Raw genomic sequence first — 15,201 nt, forward strand, 5'->3', positions numbered from 1 at the left:
CATTTCCGTTTAGTTCTCATTTTAGTCCTTCCACTTGTTTCCTCTCTACCTCTCAGTGGCCTCTCCTGAGGTGTGGTTTGGCCGCCACGTGGGCAGATCCATCTGCGCTCTCACTTAATTACCCACAAGCCTCTGGGAGCAGGCGATGGGTGTATGAGGCGTGTGCACTGTGTTGTATGCTCTCACTCGGCTCAGTAGCGCTGCACCAACACAAGTACACAGAGTATCCCTGAACAACACTATTTAACAAACTTCTTGTTGCACTTTGTTTGTTGTCACTTTGTTGATTTTGATTCATCAAAATGACAGTGTCAATCAAATGACAATTGGAAGTGTAATATGCAGTATTTTAGCCTGGTCCCAGATCAGGGTTCTATCCTGGTCCCAGATCAGGGTTCTAGCCTGGTCCCAGATCTGTTTCTAGCTCGGTCTCAGATTGTTCCTAGCTTGGTCCCAGATCTGTTTCTAGCTTGGTCCCAGTTTGTTTCTAGCTCGGTCTCAGATTGTTTCTAGCCTGGTCCCAGTTTGTTTCTAGCTCGGTCTCAGATTGTTTCTAGCCTGGTCCCAGATCTGTTTCTAGCTTGGTCCCAGTTTGTTTCTAGCTCGGTCTCAGATTGTTTCTAGCCTGGTCCCAGTTTGTTTCTAGCTCGGTCTCAGATTGTTTCTAGCTTGGTCCCAGATTGTTTCTAGCCTGGTCCCAGATTGTTTCTAGCCTGGTCCCTGATCTGTTTCTAGCCTGGTCCCAGATTGTTTCTAGCCTGGTCCCAGATTGTTTCTAGCCTGGTCCCAGATTGTTTCTAGCCTGGTCCCAGATTGTTTCTAGCCTGGTCCCAGATCTGTTTCTAGCCTGGTCCCAGATTGTTTCTAGCCTGGTCCCAGATTGTTTCTAGCCTGGTCCCTGATCTGTTTCCAGCTCGGTCTCAGATTGTTTCTATTCTGGTCCCAAATTTGTTTCTAGATTGGTCCTAGATTGTTTCTAGCCTGGTCTCAGATCTGTTTCTAGCCTGGTCCCAGATATTTTTCTGCTATCTGGCCAACTCCAATATTTGGCATGACAATTCTTTAAAGTGCATATCCACCACCTTAACTCTGACTTGAATCTCATGCCCAGCATACAGTACTTTCATTGAGATAAACTCCATTCAGTGAAGTGGATTGCATTTACTGAAATGCATTGCCTTGAGTATGAGATGATGTTGTGGACCACGAACTACAGCATATCAGTTAGTACCCAGCCCTGGCAAGAGCAGAACACACACTGGTATCCAGGCTACAGTAGTTCTCTGACAAGAGAGCACAACACACACAGCTATCCAGGCTCCAGTAGTTCTCTGACAAGAGAGCAGAACACACACTTGTATCCAGGCTCCAGTAGTTCTCTGACAAGGGCCCAAACCACCAGGTATCAACATGACACACCTGAATCAATTTGAAAATTTATTTTCATATAAAACAGACACTCTATGAAAACAGAGGACTACTTTGTACAGTCTTATGTATAAAAAAAAACATGAATGTGGGAGGAAAAGGAAGGAGGGACTTTCTTTTGTAACACCAGTGGGAGAGCGTTGATGGTTGTATGAGAAGCTAGGTCAACATCTCAAGCATGGTAGGTTGGAGGGTAACCTCTGTAGTCCAAGATCAGAGGTTCTGTTTCTGTTCCTCTCATTTATCTAGAGTTGAGCAAATGTATCATATTCTTGCACCAAACCACACACTCTGAAGATCATTTTCAAACATACTGCTTTCAATACCTCATCTGTGCAATTCACTAAATCTTTACAGGATTCACTGTTTTGAAGTTTAATGATTGAAGTTCTAGTTGACAGATTGTATAGTCATAGTCTGAAACTTTTCAAAAGCCCATGACAAACAAACTAACACAACACATCGCTTTAGAGTTAGAGAAGTTCTCTTCTGTATTAATCAGATGGGTTTTCTGGTAGCCCAGAAAAGATCAGAGGTGATCACCAAGGAAGTGGACACTGATTGATGAAATGAAACAGATTTAGGAACAGTCACATGGTCATGGACCAATTTAAACACTAGTGATCTTGAGGATCTGTAGATGTTTGTCAATTCAGGAAGTTGCATCCCCACTCTCTCACTTACCTGTCTCTCTAGTGTGGTATTTATCCACCTGGTAATGGCATTTGGTATTAAGATTAGGACAGAACAAGGATTAGGATACCATCAGCTGTTCCTCTGTGTGAGTACCTATCACAAACGTTCCCTTCACAGTTGTATGATGAGTCAGAGATAAGTAGCCATTAGAAAATGATCTGGGATCAGTTTACCCTGCCCACATTTCCAACCCAAACCATTAGGGAGAGGTAATGCAAAACTGACCTTAGATCAGCGTCTGGGGCGACTTTGTCCTGCTAGAGCTGCATATCAGCTGATTAGCGGTAAAGGTTGGAGAGGCAGGCTCTCTTGTCTTGCCATCTGCGTGTGTGTTCCACGCTGTACCATTAGGGATCTTTACACAGATGGTTTGAGGGCAGCCTCAGAAAATGTCAGGACAAATGTCAGGACATTCCCCTGGATAATTACTGTTAGAGCTCACCGCTACTCTCCATCTCTAGTTCTCTCTCTCTCTACCTACCTAGCTCTCCCTTACTCTCACTCTATAACTCTTTCTCTCACTGATTGTATATCACTCTCTTTTCTCTCATTGTATTCTGTTCTGTCAATCTCGCTTGTTCTCTTTCTCATCCCTCCTCTCTTTCTCTCATGTACTAGGGACCAGTGAGACTGGTCTCCACAGCCCTAGTCTACTTGGGAGGTATTGCACATCTGCTAAGGAGTGTGTAAGGACTAACCCTGGAGATGTGCCCTCCAGGAGGTATACCTTTAAAACACCTCATCTCTCTAACCAACTCTCAGTGCTTAGTGAAGGGAGTGGCGAGTCAAGAGTATAGTGGATTAGTGGATCTGTGCTATTTACTCTTAGAAAAAAGGGTTCCAAAACGGTTATTCATCTGTCCCCACAGGAGAACCCTTTTTTGGTTCCAGGTAGAACTCTTTTGGGGTCCATGTAGACCCTCTGTAGAAAGAGTTCTACATGGAACGCATAATGATTCTACCTGCAACCAAAAATGTTTTTTCAATGATCCTCCTAAGGGGACAGCCGAAGAACCCTTTAAGTTTCTAGATAGCACCTTTTTTACAAGAGTGTAGTATTAAAACAGTCAGGTGTGGGTGTTTTTTTGTGTCTGATGTTTTCAATTTTGAAAACAAAGTTAACTTTATGTAGTCAACTCAAAAGTGATTTGTTTGCTTCCCAAATGGCACTCTATTACCTATTTAGTGCACTGATAGAAAGGCTGATAGAAAGGACTACACTGTTACATGAAGATTTCATGATCCATGGTGGAGTGAGGAATGCGAGAGTGAGAGAAACAGTGAGACAGACTGCGAGTGAGAGTGATAAACAGAGAGAGAAGAATAGAATAGAGAGGGAGAAAGAGGAAGAGAGAGAGCGAGAGAGAGAGAGAGAGAGAGAGACAGAGAGAGAGAGAGAGAGAGAGAGAGAGAGACAGAGAGAGAGAGAGAGAGAGAGAGAGAGAGAGAGAGGAATATAATGAACATGTTTGGGGATAGACTTTGATTTCACACCTGTCTACATTTTCCACAAAAGCCCTGTCGGCGTTTCTGACCAAAGTGGAACATTTGGGTTGAGTTGCTATCCTAACTATCCACCTATTCCTTGTTTTGCTTCTTTCATTCACCACAAAGACAACTACGGACAAGCAGAGTAGCAAAAGCACCTTGGGTCCTTGCATATGAAACTATAGATGACTTTATTTCCCTGTTTTCTTGAGGGTCTGAGAGCGGATGCATGGCACAGTGATCGATACAGCACCTAAAGCAGGGGGAGTAAGAAGAATTGAAATACACTTATAACAAGACCTGGGATCCATATGGAGGGAAGGGAAATAGTACAGCAACACTTTCAGATCGGCTACACTCTCCTGACAGAAAGACAGCTTTGGTTGGTTATGTCTGTAATTGATTCAAATGTTTCAAGACTTTGAAATACTTTTTTTACTGAACTGGAAAAAGAGCGATGGAAATGTGCATGAATCTGGATGATACCCTTCGCTCAATTCCCACAGGTGTACCGTTGAGAACATGTTGCCTCAGAAAGCAAGCTCACGTATCACAGATGGGTAATAAATCACTCTTTAAAATTCAGCATGGAAAAGGTAGCACAAGCACGAACGGAAACGCAAAATAAAAGAGGACTTTCATATAAGAGACAATGAGACAACAACAAACTCAGTTGAAGGTTGTTTTGTCACAAATTGTTTAACCAAAGAGAAGGGACATCATAACTAAAATCATACCAATACAAAAAGGATGACGAGAGAAGAGTGTGAGACTTAGCAAAAGCAGAGGAGGTCACATGTCAATGATCCGTTCTTACTCCCTACTTGCCCCTCCCCAACCCCTCCAAAAAGCTGAAGAAAAAACGAGTGCTTGCGTCATCCATTAGAAGGGAAAGAAGGAGAGAAATGAAGAGAGGGAGCCTAAGGGGTTTAACAGTGTGCCAAACATCAGTGAGATTTCTTCTCTATAAAAAGAACAGAACGGTGCAGAAATATTCATTTTTTTTTTCAAATCATCAAACAGGTGAAAGAGAATCCTTTTTTCCAGTGAATAAAACCAAGACATTTTTCAGAAAGTTTTGTTTGTTTTTTTGTCCATTTAAAAATGTCTCCGTTTCTCAGTCCAAGTCTCTTTCAAGCCCCTGTTCTCTCATTTAAAGTCTGTTTGAAAATATAGAAGAGAACAGTTGTCTTTGCTTTGTCCTTGTCCACATTAGCAGTAAACAAATGATATCATCCTTTAGAGAGCAGATTTTAGGATGTGAAGAGCGGTTTGGAGGAGTGCTGTGTGTCTGTCTATGTATGTACATGTGGCTACCTGTTAGTCTACGCTTGAAACTGTATGTGTGTGTGTGTGTGTGTGTGTGTGTGTGTGTGTGTGTGTGTGTGTGTGTGTGTGTGTGTGTGTGTGTGTGTGTGTGTGTGTGTGTGTGTGTGTGTAAGTGTGTGTGTGTGTGTGTGTGTGTATGTGTGTGTGTGTGTGTGTATGTGTGTGTGTGTGTGTGTGTATGTGTGTGTGTGTGTGTGTGTGTGTGTATGTGTGTCTGTGTGTATGTGTGTTTGTGTGTGTGTATGTGTGTGTGTGTGTATGTGTGTGTGTGTGTGTGTGTGTGTTTGTGTGTGTGTGTTTCTCTGCCTCATCACACTTCAGTCTGGAAGTCCCCCTCAGACGTGTCAGGTGTGTTGGCAGACGAGGAGTCCCAGGTGGTCTTGTTGTGCAGCTCCATCCTGTCCTTCTGCTCCCCCGGCACAATGGACAGCTCAGGGGTCATGGTCTTGAAGCTGTCCCAGGAGTGCTGGTCGTCTTGGGTCGGGGTCGACTTGTCCTGCATGGGGTCAAATGTCAAACACACACGCAGGAGACATGGAATGTCAGATCTTTTTTTTTTGCGTACGTAATTAAATACAACTAATTCTTATTTTTCATTATTATTTAACAATGGAGCAGGGTGAAGCTTCACCTGGCTAGCTGATCTAAGGTCAGTTTTGAGATTTGCACCCCTTATGGTTAAGGTTAGGATCTGTGGAGGTTAAGCTGATCCTAGACTGCTAAGGTCAGTTTTTGCATGTTAACCCCTAATGGTAAAGCTGATCCTATGTGCCCCCAGGTTAAATCTACCCATGAGACCAGCTGTTTATAAACTCATGGGGATACTTCAGAAAAATCCAATCCCAAAGCAACCCTTCAGACCTTCATATTGTGCGTTATTATGGATGTGTTTGAATCTGTTGATTCTTCAGAGAAACATTGACACATTGATTCTTCATAAAAACATTGACACATTGATTCTTCAGAGAAACATTGACACATTGATTCTTCAGAGAAACATTGACACATTAATTATTCATAGAAACATTGACACATTAATTATTCATAGAAACATTGACACATTGATTCTTCAGAGAAACATTGACACATTGATTCTTCAGAGAAACATTGACACATTGATTCTTCATAGAAACATTGACACATTGATTCTTCATAGAAACATTGACACATTGATTCTTCATAGAAACATTGACACATTGATTCTTAGAAACATTGACACATTGATTCTTCAGAGAAACATTGACACATTGATTCGTCAGAGAAACATTGACACATTGATTCTTCATAGAAACATTGACACATTGATTCTTCATAGAAACATTGACACATTGATTCTTCATAGAAACATTGACACATTGATTCGTCAGAGACACGTTGATGGTTTATCATAGCAAACCACCTCATTTGTGGTGCAAGGTTTGGCAACTTCTGAATTGAAAGGTGCGTTGCATAGTGGTATAAAACCAGCTCATGTAAATGAATCAACCTAGATAATAAACCTTACTAAAGAAAATGCACCTGACTACACCACATAAATGCTAACATCTCACAAACTGAATACGGATACTGTGCTAGCATAAGTTCACCATTAGCATCATGATCTCATTTTTTTTAGGTCAAGGCTACCTGCTGTCTCCCTGACCAACATCTCCATCTCCCAGATGGATTCATCTGTCCTGGCTCTCACTGGACTCATCCGGCAGGCTCTGTGATCGCTGCATACGTTCTGCCAATGGGCCTTTCATGTACAGTTGAAGTCGGATGTTTACAAACACCTTGGCCAAATACATCAGTTTTTCAATTCCTGACATTTAATCCTAGAAACAATTGCCTGTCTTAGGTCAGTTATGATCACCACTTTATTTTAAGAATGTGAAATGTCAGAATAATAGTAGAGATCATTTTTTATTTCAGCTTTTATTTATTTCATCTCATCACATTCCCAGTGGGTCAGAAGTTTACATTCACTCAATTAGTATTTGGTAGCATTGCCTTTAAGGTGTAACTGAGTCAGGTTTGTAGGCCTCCTTGCTCGCAAACACTTTTTCAGTTCTGCCCACAAATGTCCTATGTGATTGAGGTCAGGGATTTGGGATGGCCACTCCAATACCTTGACTTTTTTGTCCTTTAGCCATTTTTGCCACAACTTTGGAAGACCCATTTGCGACCAAGCTTTAACTTCCTGACTGTCGTGAGATGTTGCTTCAATATATCCACACAATTTTCACTCCTCATGATGCCATCTATTTTGTGAAGTGCATCAGCCCCTCCGGCAGCAAAGCACAACATGATGCTGCCACCCCTGTGCTTCACGTTGGGATGGTGTTCTTCGGCTTGCAAGCCTCCCCCTTTTTCCTCTAAACATTACATAAGCTTTTTTATGGCTGTTTTGGAGCAGTGGCTTCTTCCTTGCTGAGCGGCCTTTCAGGTTATGTCGATACAGGACTCGTTTTACTGTGGATATAGACTCTTTTCTACCTGTTTCCTTCAGCATCTTCACCATGTTCTTGCTGTTGTTCTGGGATTGATTTGCACTTTTCGCACCAAAGTACATTCATCTCTAGGAGACAGAATGCGTCTCCTTCCTGAGCGGTATGACGGATGTGTGGTCCCATGGTGTTTATACCTGCATACTATTGTTTGTACAGATGAACGTGGTACCTTCAGGCGTTTGGAAATTGCTCCCAAGGATGAACCCGACTTCTGGAGGTCTACAACTTTTTGTGGTTTCATATATATATATATATATATATACATTAAAACTCGTTTTTCAACCACTCCACAAATCTTCTATTCCATTTCTATGTTTGCAAAAATGGCCTAATGGGTTAACCTGGAATAACTCTCTGGAAAAGCTACTAGGTGATCAGGCCTTAGTTCAAGCCCTGCAGTGACACATCTGATTTGAATATTCAACTAATTATGGTTTAACCTCTGGGCCATAAGTAGCTGAATCAGGTGTGTTGCTGCAGGGCTGAATCAAAACCCTGCACACTCAGAAAGTCAGTAGCCATGTTGGACGAGAGTCAGAGAATCCTGGGCTGAACCATTTGGAATGGATGCTTATTACTTAATAAATCACACAGAACTCTGTAGCATAGATATTAGAGGGAAGGAAGATAACACCCTCTAGGGGATTTCCTCATCGAGTTGCTTGGATGGTTTATCCAACGACAGTTACGTTGGCTCATTCTGGATCCCACCACCACAGTGTTCAACCCATATCACAAGGGATAGTCTCGCTTCTACACCATCTCTGATGTAATATGTTGTTATTTCACTGAGGTGGCCATTTTGAAAAACACCTCCCACCTCTAAATGGATTCTCTGGCAGGCACTTCCTACTACCCCCTCTGATGAAAATGTGATGTGTGTGTATCTGGGTGCATATTTGAGTACATTTGGACAAAATCGATGGCACTGTCACACCCCGTGTGCCCTTTCTGTGTGTGTGTGTGTGTTTTGGATTTTGGAGAGTGAAGAATATTGGCTAATATAAGCAGAGAGTCATGCTGTTCGTTAACACGCTCCCGCTGTTCCCAATCTCTCTGTCCAGTTCCTTCTCCTCTCGCTATCTCCATTTCGCCATTCTCTGTGTCACAGAAAACACACACACACACACACACACACACACACACACACACACACACACACACACACACACACACACACACACACACACACACACACACACACACACACACACACACATACAGTTTCAAGCGTAGACTAACAGGTAGTCACATGTACATACATAGACAGACACACAGCACTCCTCCAAACCGCTCTTCACATCCTAAAATCTGCTCTCTAAAGGATGATATCATTTGTTTACTGCTAATGTGGACAAGGACAAAGCAAAGACAACTGTTCTCTTCTTTATCTTGTACATGATGCAATTGAAACAACAGCCCAATATGTATGAACCTGCCTCTATCATAGGAGAGACACCTTGGGGAAATGTGTTTTGATTTGATTTGATTTCCTCAGTGATCCACACAGCCTGTTGTGACTACACTGACCACCAGGAGGCAATATTAGCCTGAATATGAATCTCCCTGCGTTGTCTCGGGCTGACAGTTGGCAGAATGAATGCAAAAAGCATAATCTGGGAGGCAATTTGAATGCTAAACGCCAGCGAAGCAACATTTTGTAATGCAGAAATGTGGGTAATGCTGCTGTCAAGCATAACTTTATCCCTGGGAGGCTACGCTAACTCAGTTGTGCTTCTCTCCTCTCTCTCCATCTACCTCTCCCTCCGCCTCCCTCAGTCCAACTCTCTCTCCTCTCCTCTCCCTCCATCTACCTCTCTCTCTGCCTCCCTCAGTCCACCTCTCTCCTCTCTCTCCATCTACCTCTCTCTCTGCCTCCCCCAGTCTACCTCTCTCTCCTCTCCTCTCCCTCCATCTCCCTCTCTCTCTGCCTCCCTCAGTCCACCTCTCTCCTCTCCCTCCATCTACCTCTCTCTATCCCTCCCTCAGTCCACCTCTCTCTGCTCTCCCTCCATCTACCTCTCTCTCTGCCTCCCTCAGTCCACCTCTCTCTCCTCTCCTCTCCCTCCATCTACCTCTCTCTCTGCCTCCCTCAGTCCACCTCTCTCTCCTCTCCTCTCCCTCCCTCCATCTACCTCTCTCTCTGCCTCCCTCAGTCCACCTCTCTCTACTCTCCCTCCATCTACCTCTCTCTCTGCCTCCCCAGTCCACCTCTCTCTCCTCTCCTCTCCTTCCATCTACCTCTCTCTCTGCCTCCCTCAGTCCACCTCTCTCTCCTCTCCTCTCCCTCCATCTACCTCTCTCTCTGCTTCCCTCAGTCCACCTCTCGCTCCTCGCCTCTCCCTCCATCTACCTCTCTCTCTGCCTCCCTCAGTCCACCTCTCTCTCCTCTCCTCTCCTCTCCCTCCATCTACCTCTCTCTCTGCCTCCCTCAGTCCACCTCTCGCTCCTTCCCTCTCCCCCATCCCTCTTTCCTCTGCCTGCCACTTCTCTTCTCTACTTACACTCGAAGAGTTCTTTTCACCTCCGGCAGACGAAATGCTCCATCGCTTTTCCCTCTGTTGCGATAAGATGGGAGGGGGAGAAAAAGATGAGGAAGGAGGAGAGAGAAAGAGAGAGAGAGAGTGTGTGAGAAGAGGGGGGAATCACAGTCACTGACAGCTCTGCCTTGAAACAACAACAACACTATTGTTCTTCCATCTCCACTGGCCAGCGGTGTGTTGTTCCCTTCCAATGGACATATTCCCCCTTTTCCTCTCCTTTTCATACTCCTCCTCTCCCGTTCTCTTGTGGCACATTATATGAAAAGAGAAACACCCCCACTCACACACACTGCACAGTGAAACGTCACAGACACACACTGCACGGTGAAATGCCACAGACACACACTGCACAGTGAAACGCCACAGACACAGACTGCACAGTGAAATGCCACAGACACACACTGCACAGTGAAACGCCACAGACACACACTGCACAGTGAAACGCCACAGACACACACTGTACAGTGAAATTCCACAGACACACACTGCACAGTGAAACGCCACAGACACAGACTGCACATTGAAACGCCACAGACACACAATGCACAGTGAAACGCCACAGACACACACTGCACAGTGAAATGCCACAGACACACACTGCACAGTGAAACGCCCCAGACACACACTGCACAGTAAAACGCCACAGACACACACTGCACAGTAAAACGCCACAGACACACACTGCACATTGAAACGCCACAGACACACACTGCACAGTAAAACGCCACAGACACACACTGCACAGTGAAACGCCCCAGACACACACTGCACAGTAAAACGCCACAGACACACACTGCACAGTGAAACGCCACAGACACAGACTGCACATTGAAACGCCACAGACACACACTGCACAGTGAAACGCCACAGACACACACTGCACAGTGAAATGCCACAGACACACACTGCACAGTGAAACGCCACAGACACACACTGCACAGTGAAATGCCACAGACACACACTGCACAGTGAAACGCCCCAGACACACACTGCACAGTAAAACGCCACAGACACACACTGCACAGTAAAACGCCACAGACACACACTGCACATTGAAACGCCACAGACACACACTGCACAGTAAAACGCCACAGACACACACTGCACAGTGAAATGCCCCAGACACACACTGCACAGTAAAACGCCACAGACACACACTGCACAGTGAAACGCCACAGACACAGACTGCACATTGAAACGCCACAGACACACAATGCACAGTGAAACGCCACAGACACACACTGCACAGTGAAATGCCACAGACACACACTGCACAGTGAAACGCCACAGACACACACTGCACAGTGAAACGCCCCAGACACACACTGCACAGTAAAACGCCACAGACACACACTGCACAGTAAAACGCCACAGACACACACTGCAGGAAACACACAAACAGTTGGAAATACGTAAAGGCTATAGCTATACTAATCTAATCATAAGCATGAAGAAGGTCAGGACAGTCCTGGTCACTGGCAATAGAGAGAGAGAAACAGTGGTCAAGGGGAGGAGAAGGATGAAGTTGCCCCTGGACACTGCTCTAAGGTCAGTTTTATTATTTCCTCCCTAATGGTTAAGCTTATGATTTTGGGAGGGTAAGATTACCCTAGATCTGTGCAACTTCTGCATCCCCATCCTCTCCACACTGGGCTCCAATCTGGCAACCCTCCATACATCCAGACCCTCAACCTGGCGACCGAGCTGGCGAAGCGGTGGAAAGCTTGGTGGTGCTGATTCTCTGTGTTTCACCTCAGACCTTAAACACACAGACCTTCTCCTCTTCTCCCTCTTCATGACTGCCCTTCGCCCTCTCCCTCATTCTCTGTTCATTCTCTATCACTTGTCTTCTCCTCTTCCTCTTGTTCTACCATCCCTCACTCTTTCTCACGGGGTATTTTCCTGAATGCCCCTGTCCTTCCCGCTCTTAATCCATACTCCACTATCTCTCTCTCACTATCTCTCTCTTGTCCTCAGCTCTATCTCCTATACAATCTGGTCTGTCTCTTTCTGGGATCATGCCTCTATACCCCACTGATCTAACACAAAGAAACAAGTGAGGAAGAGAGGAAACGATGTCAGGGAAACCGACAGCATCCCCACCACCACCACCGTCATCCAAGCAGGAAGTGACACCACAGTGACATCACCCGTCAAAGTTCACAAAGAGAAGAAAATATACAAAGGAAGCGGTCAGAGACCTCACTACAAGCATTACACCAGTACATATGTTCAGGTGGAAAGGAGACAGGGGAATCAGTGCAGAAACAGAAACACAGTCCTCCACACACTACACACCACACACTACACACCACACACTACACACTACACACCACACACACACACCACACACTACACACTACACACCACACACTACACACCACACCACTACACACCACACACTACACACTATACACTACACACTACACACCACACACTACACACCACACACCACACACTACACACCACACACTACACACCACACACTACACTCCACACACTACACCACCACACACTACACACCACACACTACACACCACACACCACACACTACACACTACACACCACACACTACACACTACACACTACACACTACACACTACACACCACACACCACACACCACACACCACACACTATACACCACACACTAACACTACACACCACACACTACACACTACACACACTACACACTACACACCACACACCACACCACACACCACACACTACACACCACACACCACACACCACACACCAACACACCACACACTACACACTACACACTTCACAACACACTACACACCACACAACACCACACACCACACCACACACCACACACTACACACTACACACCACACACCACACACTACACACCACACACTACACACCACACACCACACACTACACCACTACCACACACACACCCACACACTACAACCACACACCACACACTACACACCACACACTACACACTACACACTACACACCACACACCACACACTACACACCACACACTACACACTACACACTACACACTACACACTACACACTACACACAACACACTAGAGCTTTACAATCATCTATCTATTGTCTAAATGTACTATGGTATGGAGTGGAGAGAACACACACACACAGCCAGACCAGCAAACATACCCACAGCCAGACCAGCAAACATACCCACAGCCAGACCAGCAAACATACCACTGGTAAGGGCACAGACTATAGAGGGATGAAGGGGGGTGAGAAGAGTTGATTTTGGGGGTTGGAGGATGTGTGTGTGGGGGGGGGGGGTCTGTGTTGGGTTTTATTTTACCTTTCTTGTGTTGGCTGCCCTTGGTTCTGCTTGCTGCCTGGCTACAGTCAAACTAAGCCAGAGAGACATGTGGCACCAAGCATGACGAAGCCCAACCCAGACAACATACAAACAGAAACAAACCAAAAGAGCCAATGAAATAACAACGTACCATCCAGTAACAGACAGACAGTCAGTTACAGACTCACAGGTATCAAAATAAAATGTACATTAATTAAATACACACGTATGAATTAGAAGACATTTAAATGATTAGATATGTTAAACAGAATGACCAATGGACACCAAGCGAGGCCAAGCATGCAGAGCCCGGGCCAGAGATGAGTGGGTACCAGAGGGTCAGGTAATAATACAGGGAAATAGAATTGTTCTGGGTTCTGATGAGGACAGTGGGCTTTGGGTCTCTAAAGCAAAAGGGCTCAGGTGGACTCTGAAGTTACAATATCTCTCTCTCTCTCGCCTGTTCACTCTGTCTCTCTCCCTCACTCTCTCTGCTCTCGCCGGTTCACTCTGTCTCGTTTCCCTCACTCTCTCTCTCTCTCGCGTTCACTCTGTCCTCTTTCCCTCTCTCTCTCTACTCTCTCTCTCTCGCCGGTTCACTCTGTCTCTTTCCCTCTCTCTCTCTCTCTCTCTCCGTCTCTCTCTCTCTCTCGCGGTTCACTCGTCTCTTTCCCTCATTCTCTCTCTCTCTCTCTCGCCGGTTCACTCTGTCTCTTTCCCCTCACTCTCTCCTCTCCGGTTCACTCTGTCTCTTTCCCTCACTCTCTCTCTCTCTCGCCGGTTTTCACTCTGTCTCTTTCCCTCACTCTCTCTCTCTCTCTCTCTCGCCGTTCACTCCTTCTCTTTCCCTCACTCTCTCTCTCGCCGGTTCACTCTGTCTCTTCCTTCACTCTCTCTCTTTTCTCTCTCCCGGGTTCACTCTGTCTCTTTCGGCCTCACTCTCTCCCTCTCTCTCTCTGCCGGTTCATCCTGTCTCTTTCCCTCACTCTCTCTCCTCTCTCTCCGCCAAGTTCACTCTTCTCTTTCCCCCTCTCTCTCTCTTCTCTGCCTGGTTCACTCCTGTGTCTCTTCCCCTCACTCTCCCCTCTCTCTCGCCGGTTCACTCCTGTCTCTTTCCTCACTCTCTCTCTCTCCTCTCGTCGCCGCCGGTTCACTCTCTTCTTTCCCTCTACTCTCTCGTCTCTCTCGCCGGTTCACTCGTCTCTTTCCCTCACTCTCTCTCTCTCCGGGCCGTTCACTTCTGCCTGCTTTTCCCCTCTCTCTGTCTCGCTCTCTCGTCTCTCGTCTCTGCTTCTCTCTTCAGTTCTCTGCATCGTCTCTCTCTCTCTCGTCTCTCTCTCTCTCTCTCGCCGGTTCACTCTGTCTGTTCCCTCACTCTCGTTCTCTCCGGTTCACTCTGTCTCTTTCCTTTCACACCTCTCTCTTTCTCTTCTTCCGGTTCACTTCCTGTCTCTTTCCCTCCTCCTCTCTCGTCTCTCTCCTCCGGTTCAGCTCTGGTCTCTTTCCCTCACTCTCTCTCTGCCTCTCGCCAGTTCACTCTGTCCCTCTTTTCCTCACTCTCTCTCTCTCGCCGGTTCACCTCTGGTCTCTTTCCCTCACTCTCTCTCTCTCATCGCCGTTGTCACTCTGTTCTTTCCCCCACTCTCGTCTCTCTTCCTTCGCTGGTTCACTCTGTCTCTTTCCCTCACTCTCCCTCTCTCTCGCCGGTTCACTCTGACTCTTTCCCTCACTCTCTCTCTCTCGCCGGTTCACTCTGTCTCTTTCCCTCATTCTCTCTCTCTCTCTCTCGCCGGTTCACTCTGTCTCTTTCCCTCACTCTCTCTCTCCGGTTCACTCTGTCTCTTTCCCTCACTCTCTCTCTCTCTCGCCGGTTCACTCTGTCTCTTTCCCTCACTCTCTCTCTCTCTCTCTCG

The 15,201-nt window shown here is 46.0% G+C and overlaps 1 protein-coding gene across 5 annotated transcripts in view; it reads right to left on the reverse strand.

Moving 5' to 3' along the window:
* Nucleotides 1-1,429: 1,429 nt before the first annotated feature.
* Nucleotides 1,430-15,201, reverse strand: part of adgrb2 (adhesion G protein-coupled receptor B2) — a 501,873-nt gene continuing 488,101 nt past the window's right edge. For all 5 annotated transcript variants that reach the window (XM_031793151.1, XM_031793150.1, XM_031793148.1 and 2 more), the window contains 2 exons: nt 9,938-9,991; nt 1,430-5,437 (listed from right to left, as the gene is read on the reverse strand). In XM_031793151.1, coding sequence (XP_031649011.1) covers nt 5,252-5,437; nt 9,938-9,991 — 240 coding nt within the window. In that variant the 3' untranslated portion in view covers nt 1,430-5,251. The remainder of the gene's footprint in view (nt 5,438-9,937; nt 9,992-15,201) is intronic.

The sequence above is a fragment of the Oncorhynchus kisutch genome, linkage group LG17, assembly GCF_002021735.2.
Source record: "Oncorhynchus kisutch isolate 150728-3 linkage group LG17, Okis_V2, whole genome shotgun sequence".
NCBI classification, from domain to species: Eukaryota; Metazoa; Chordata; class Actinopteri; order Salmoniformes; family Salmonidae; genus Oncorhynchus; species Oncorhynchus kisutch.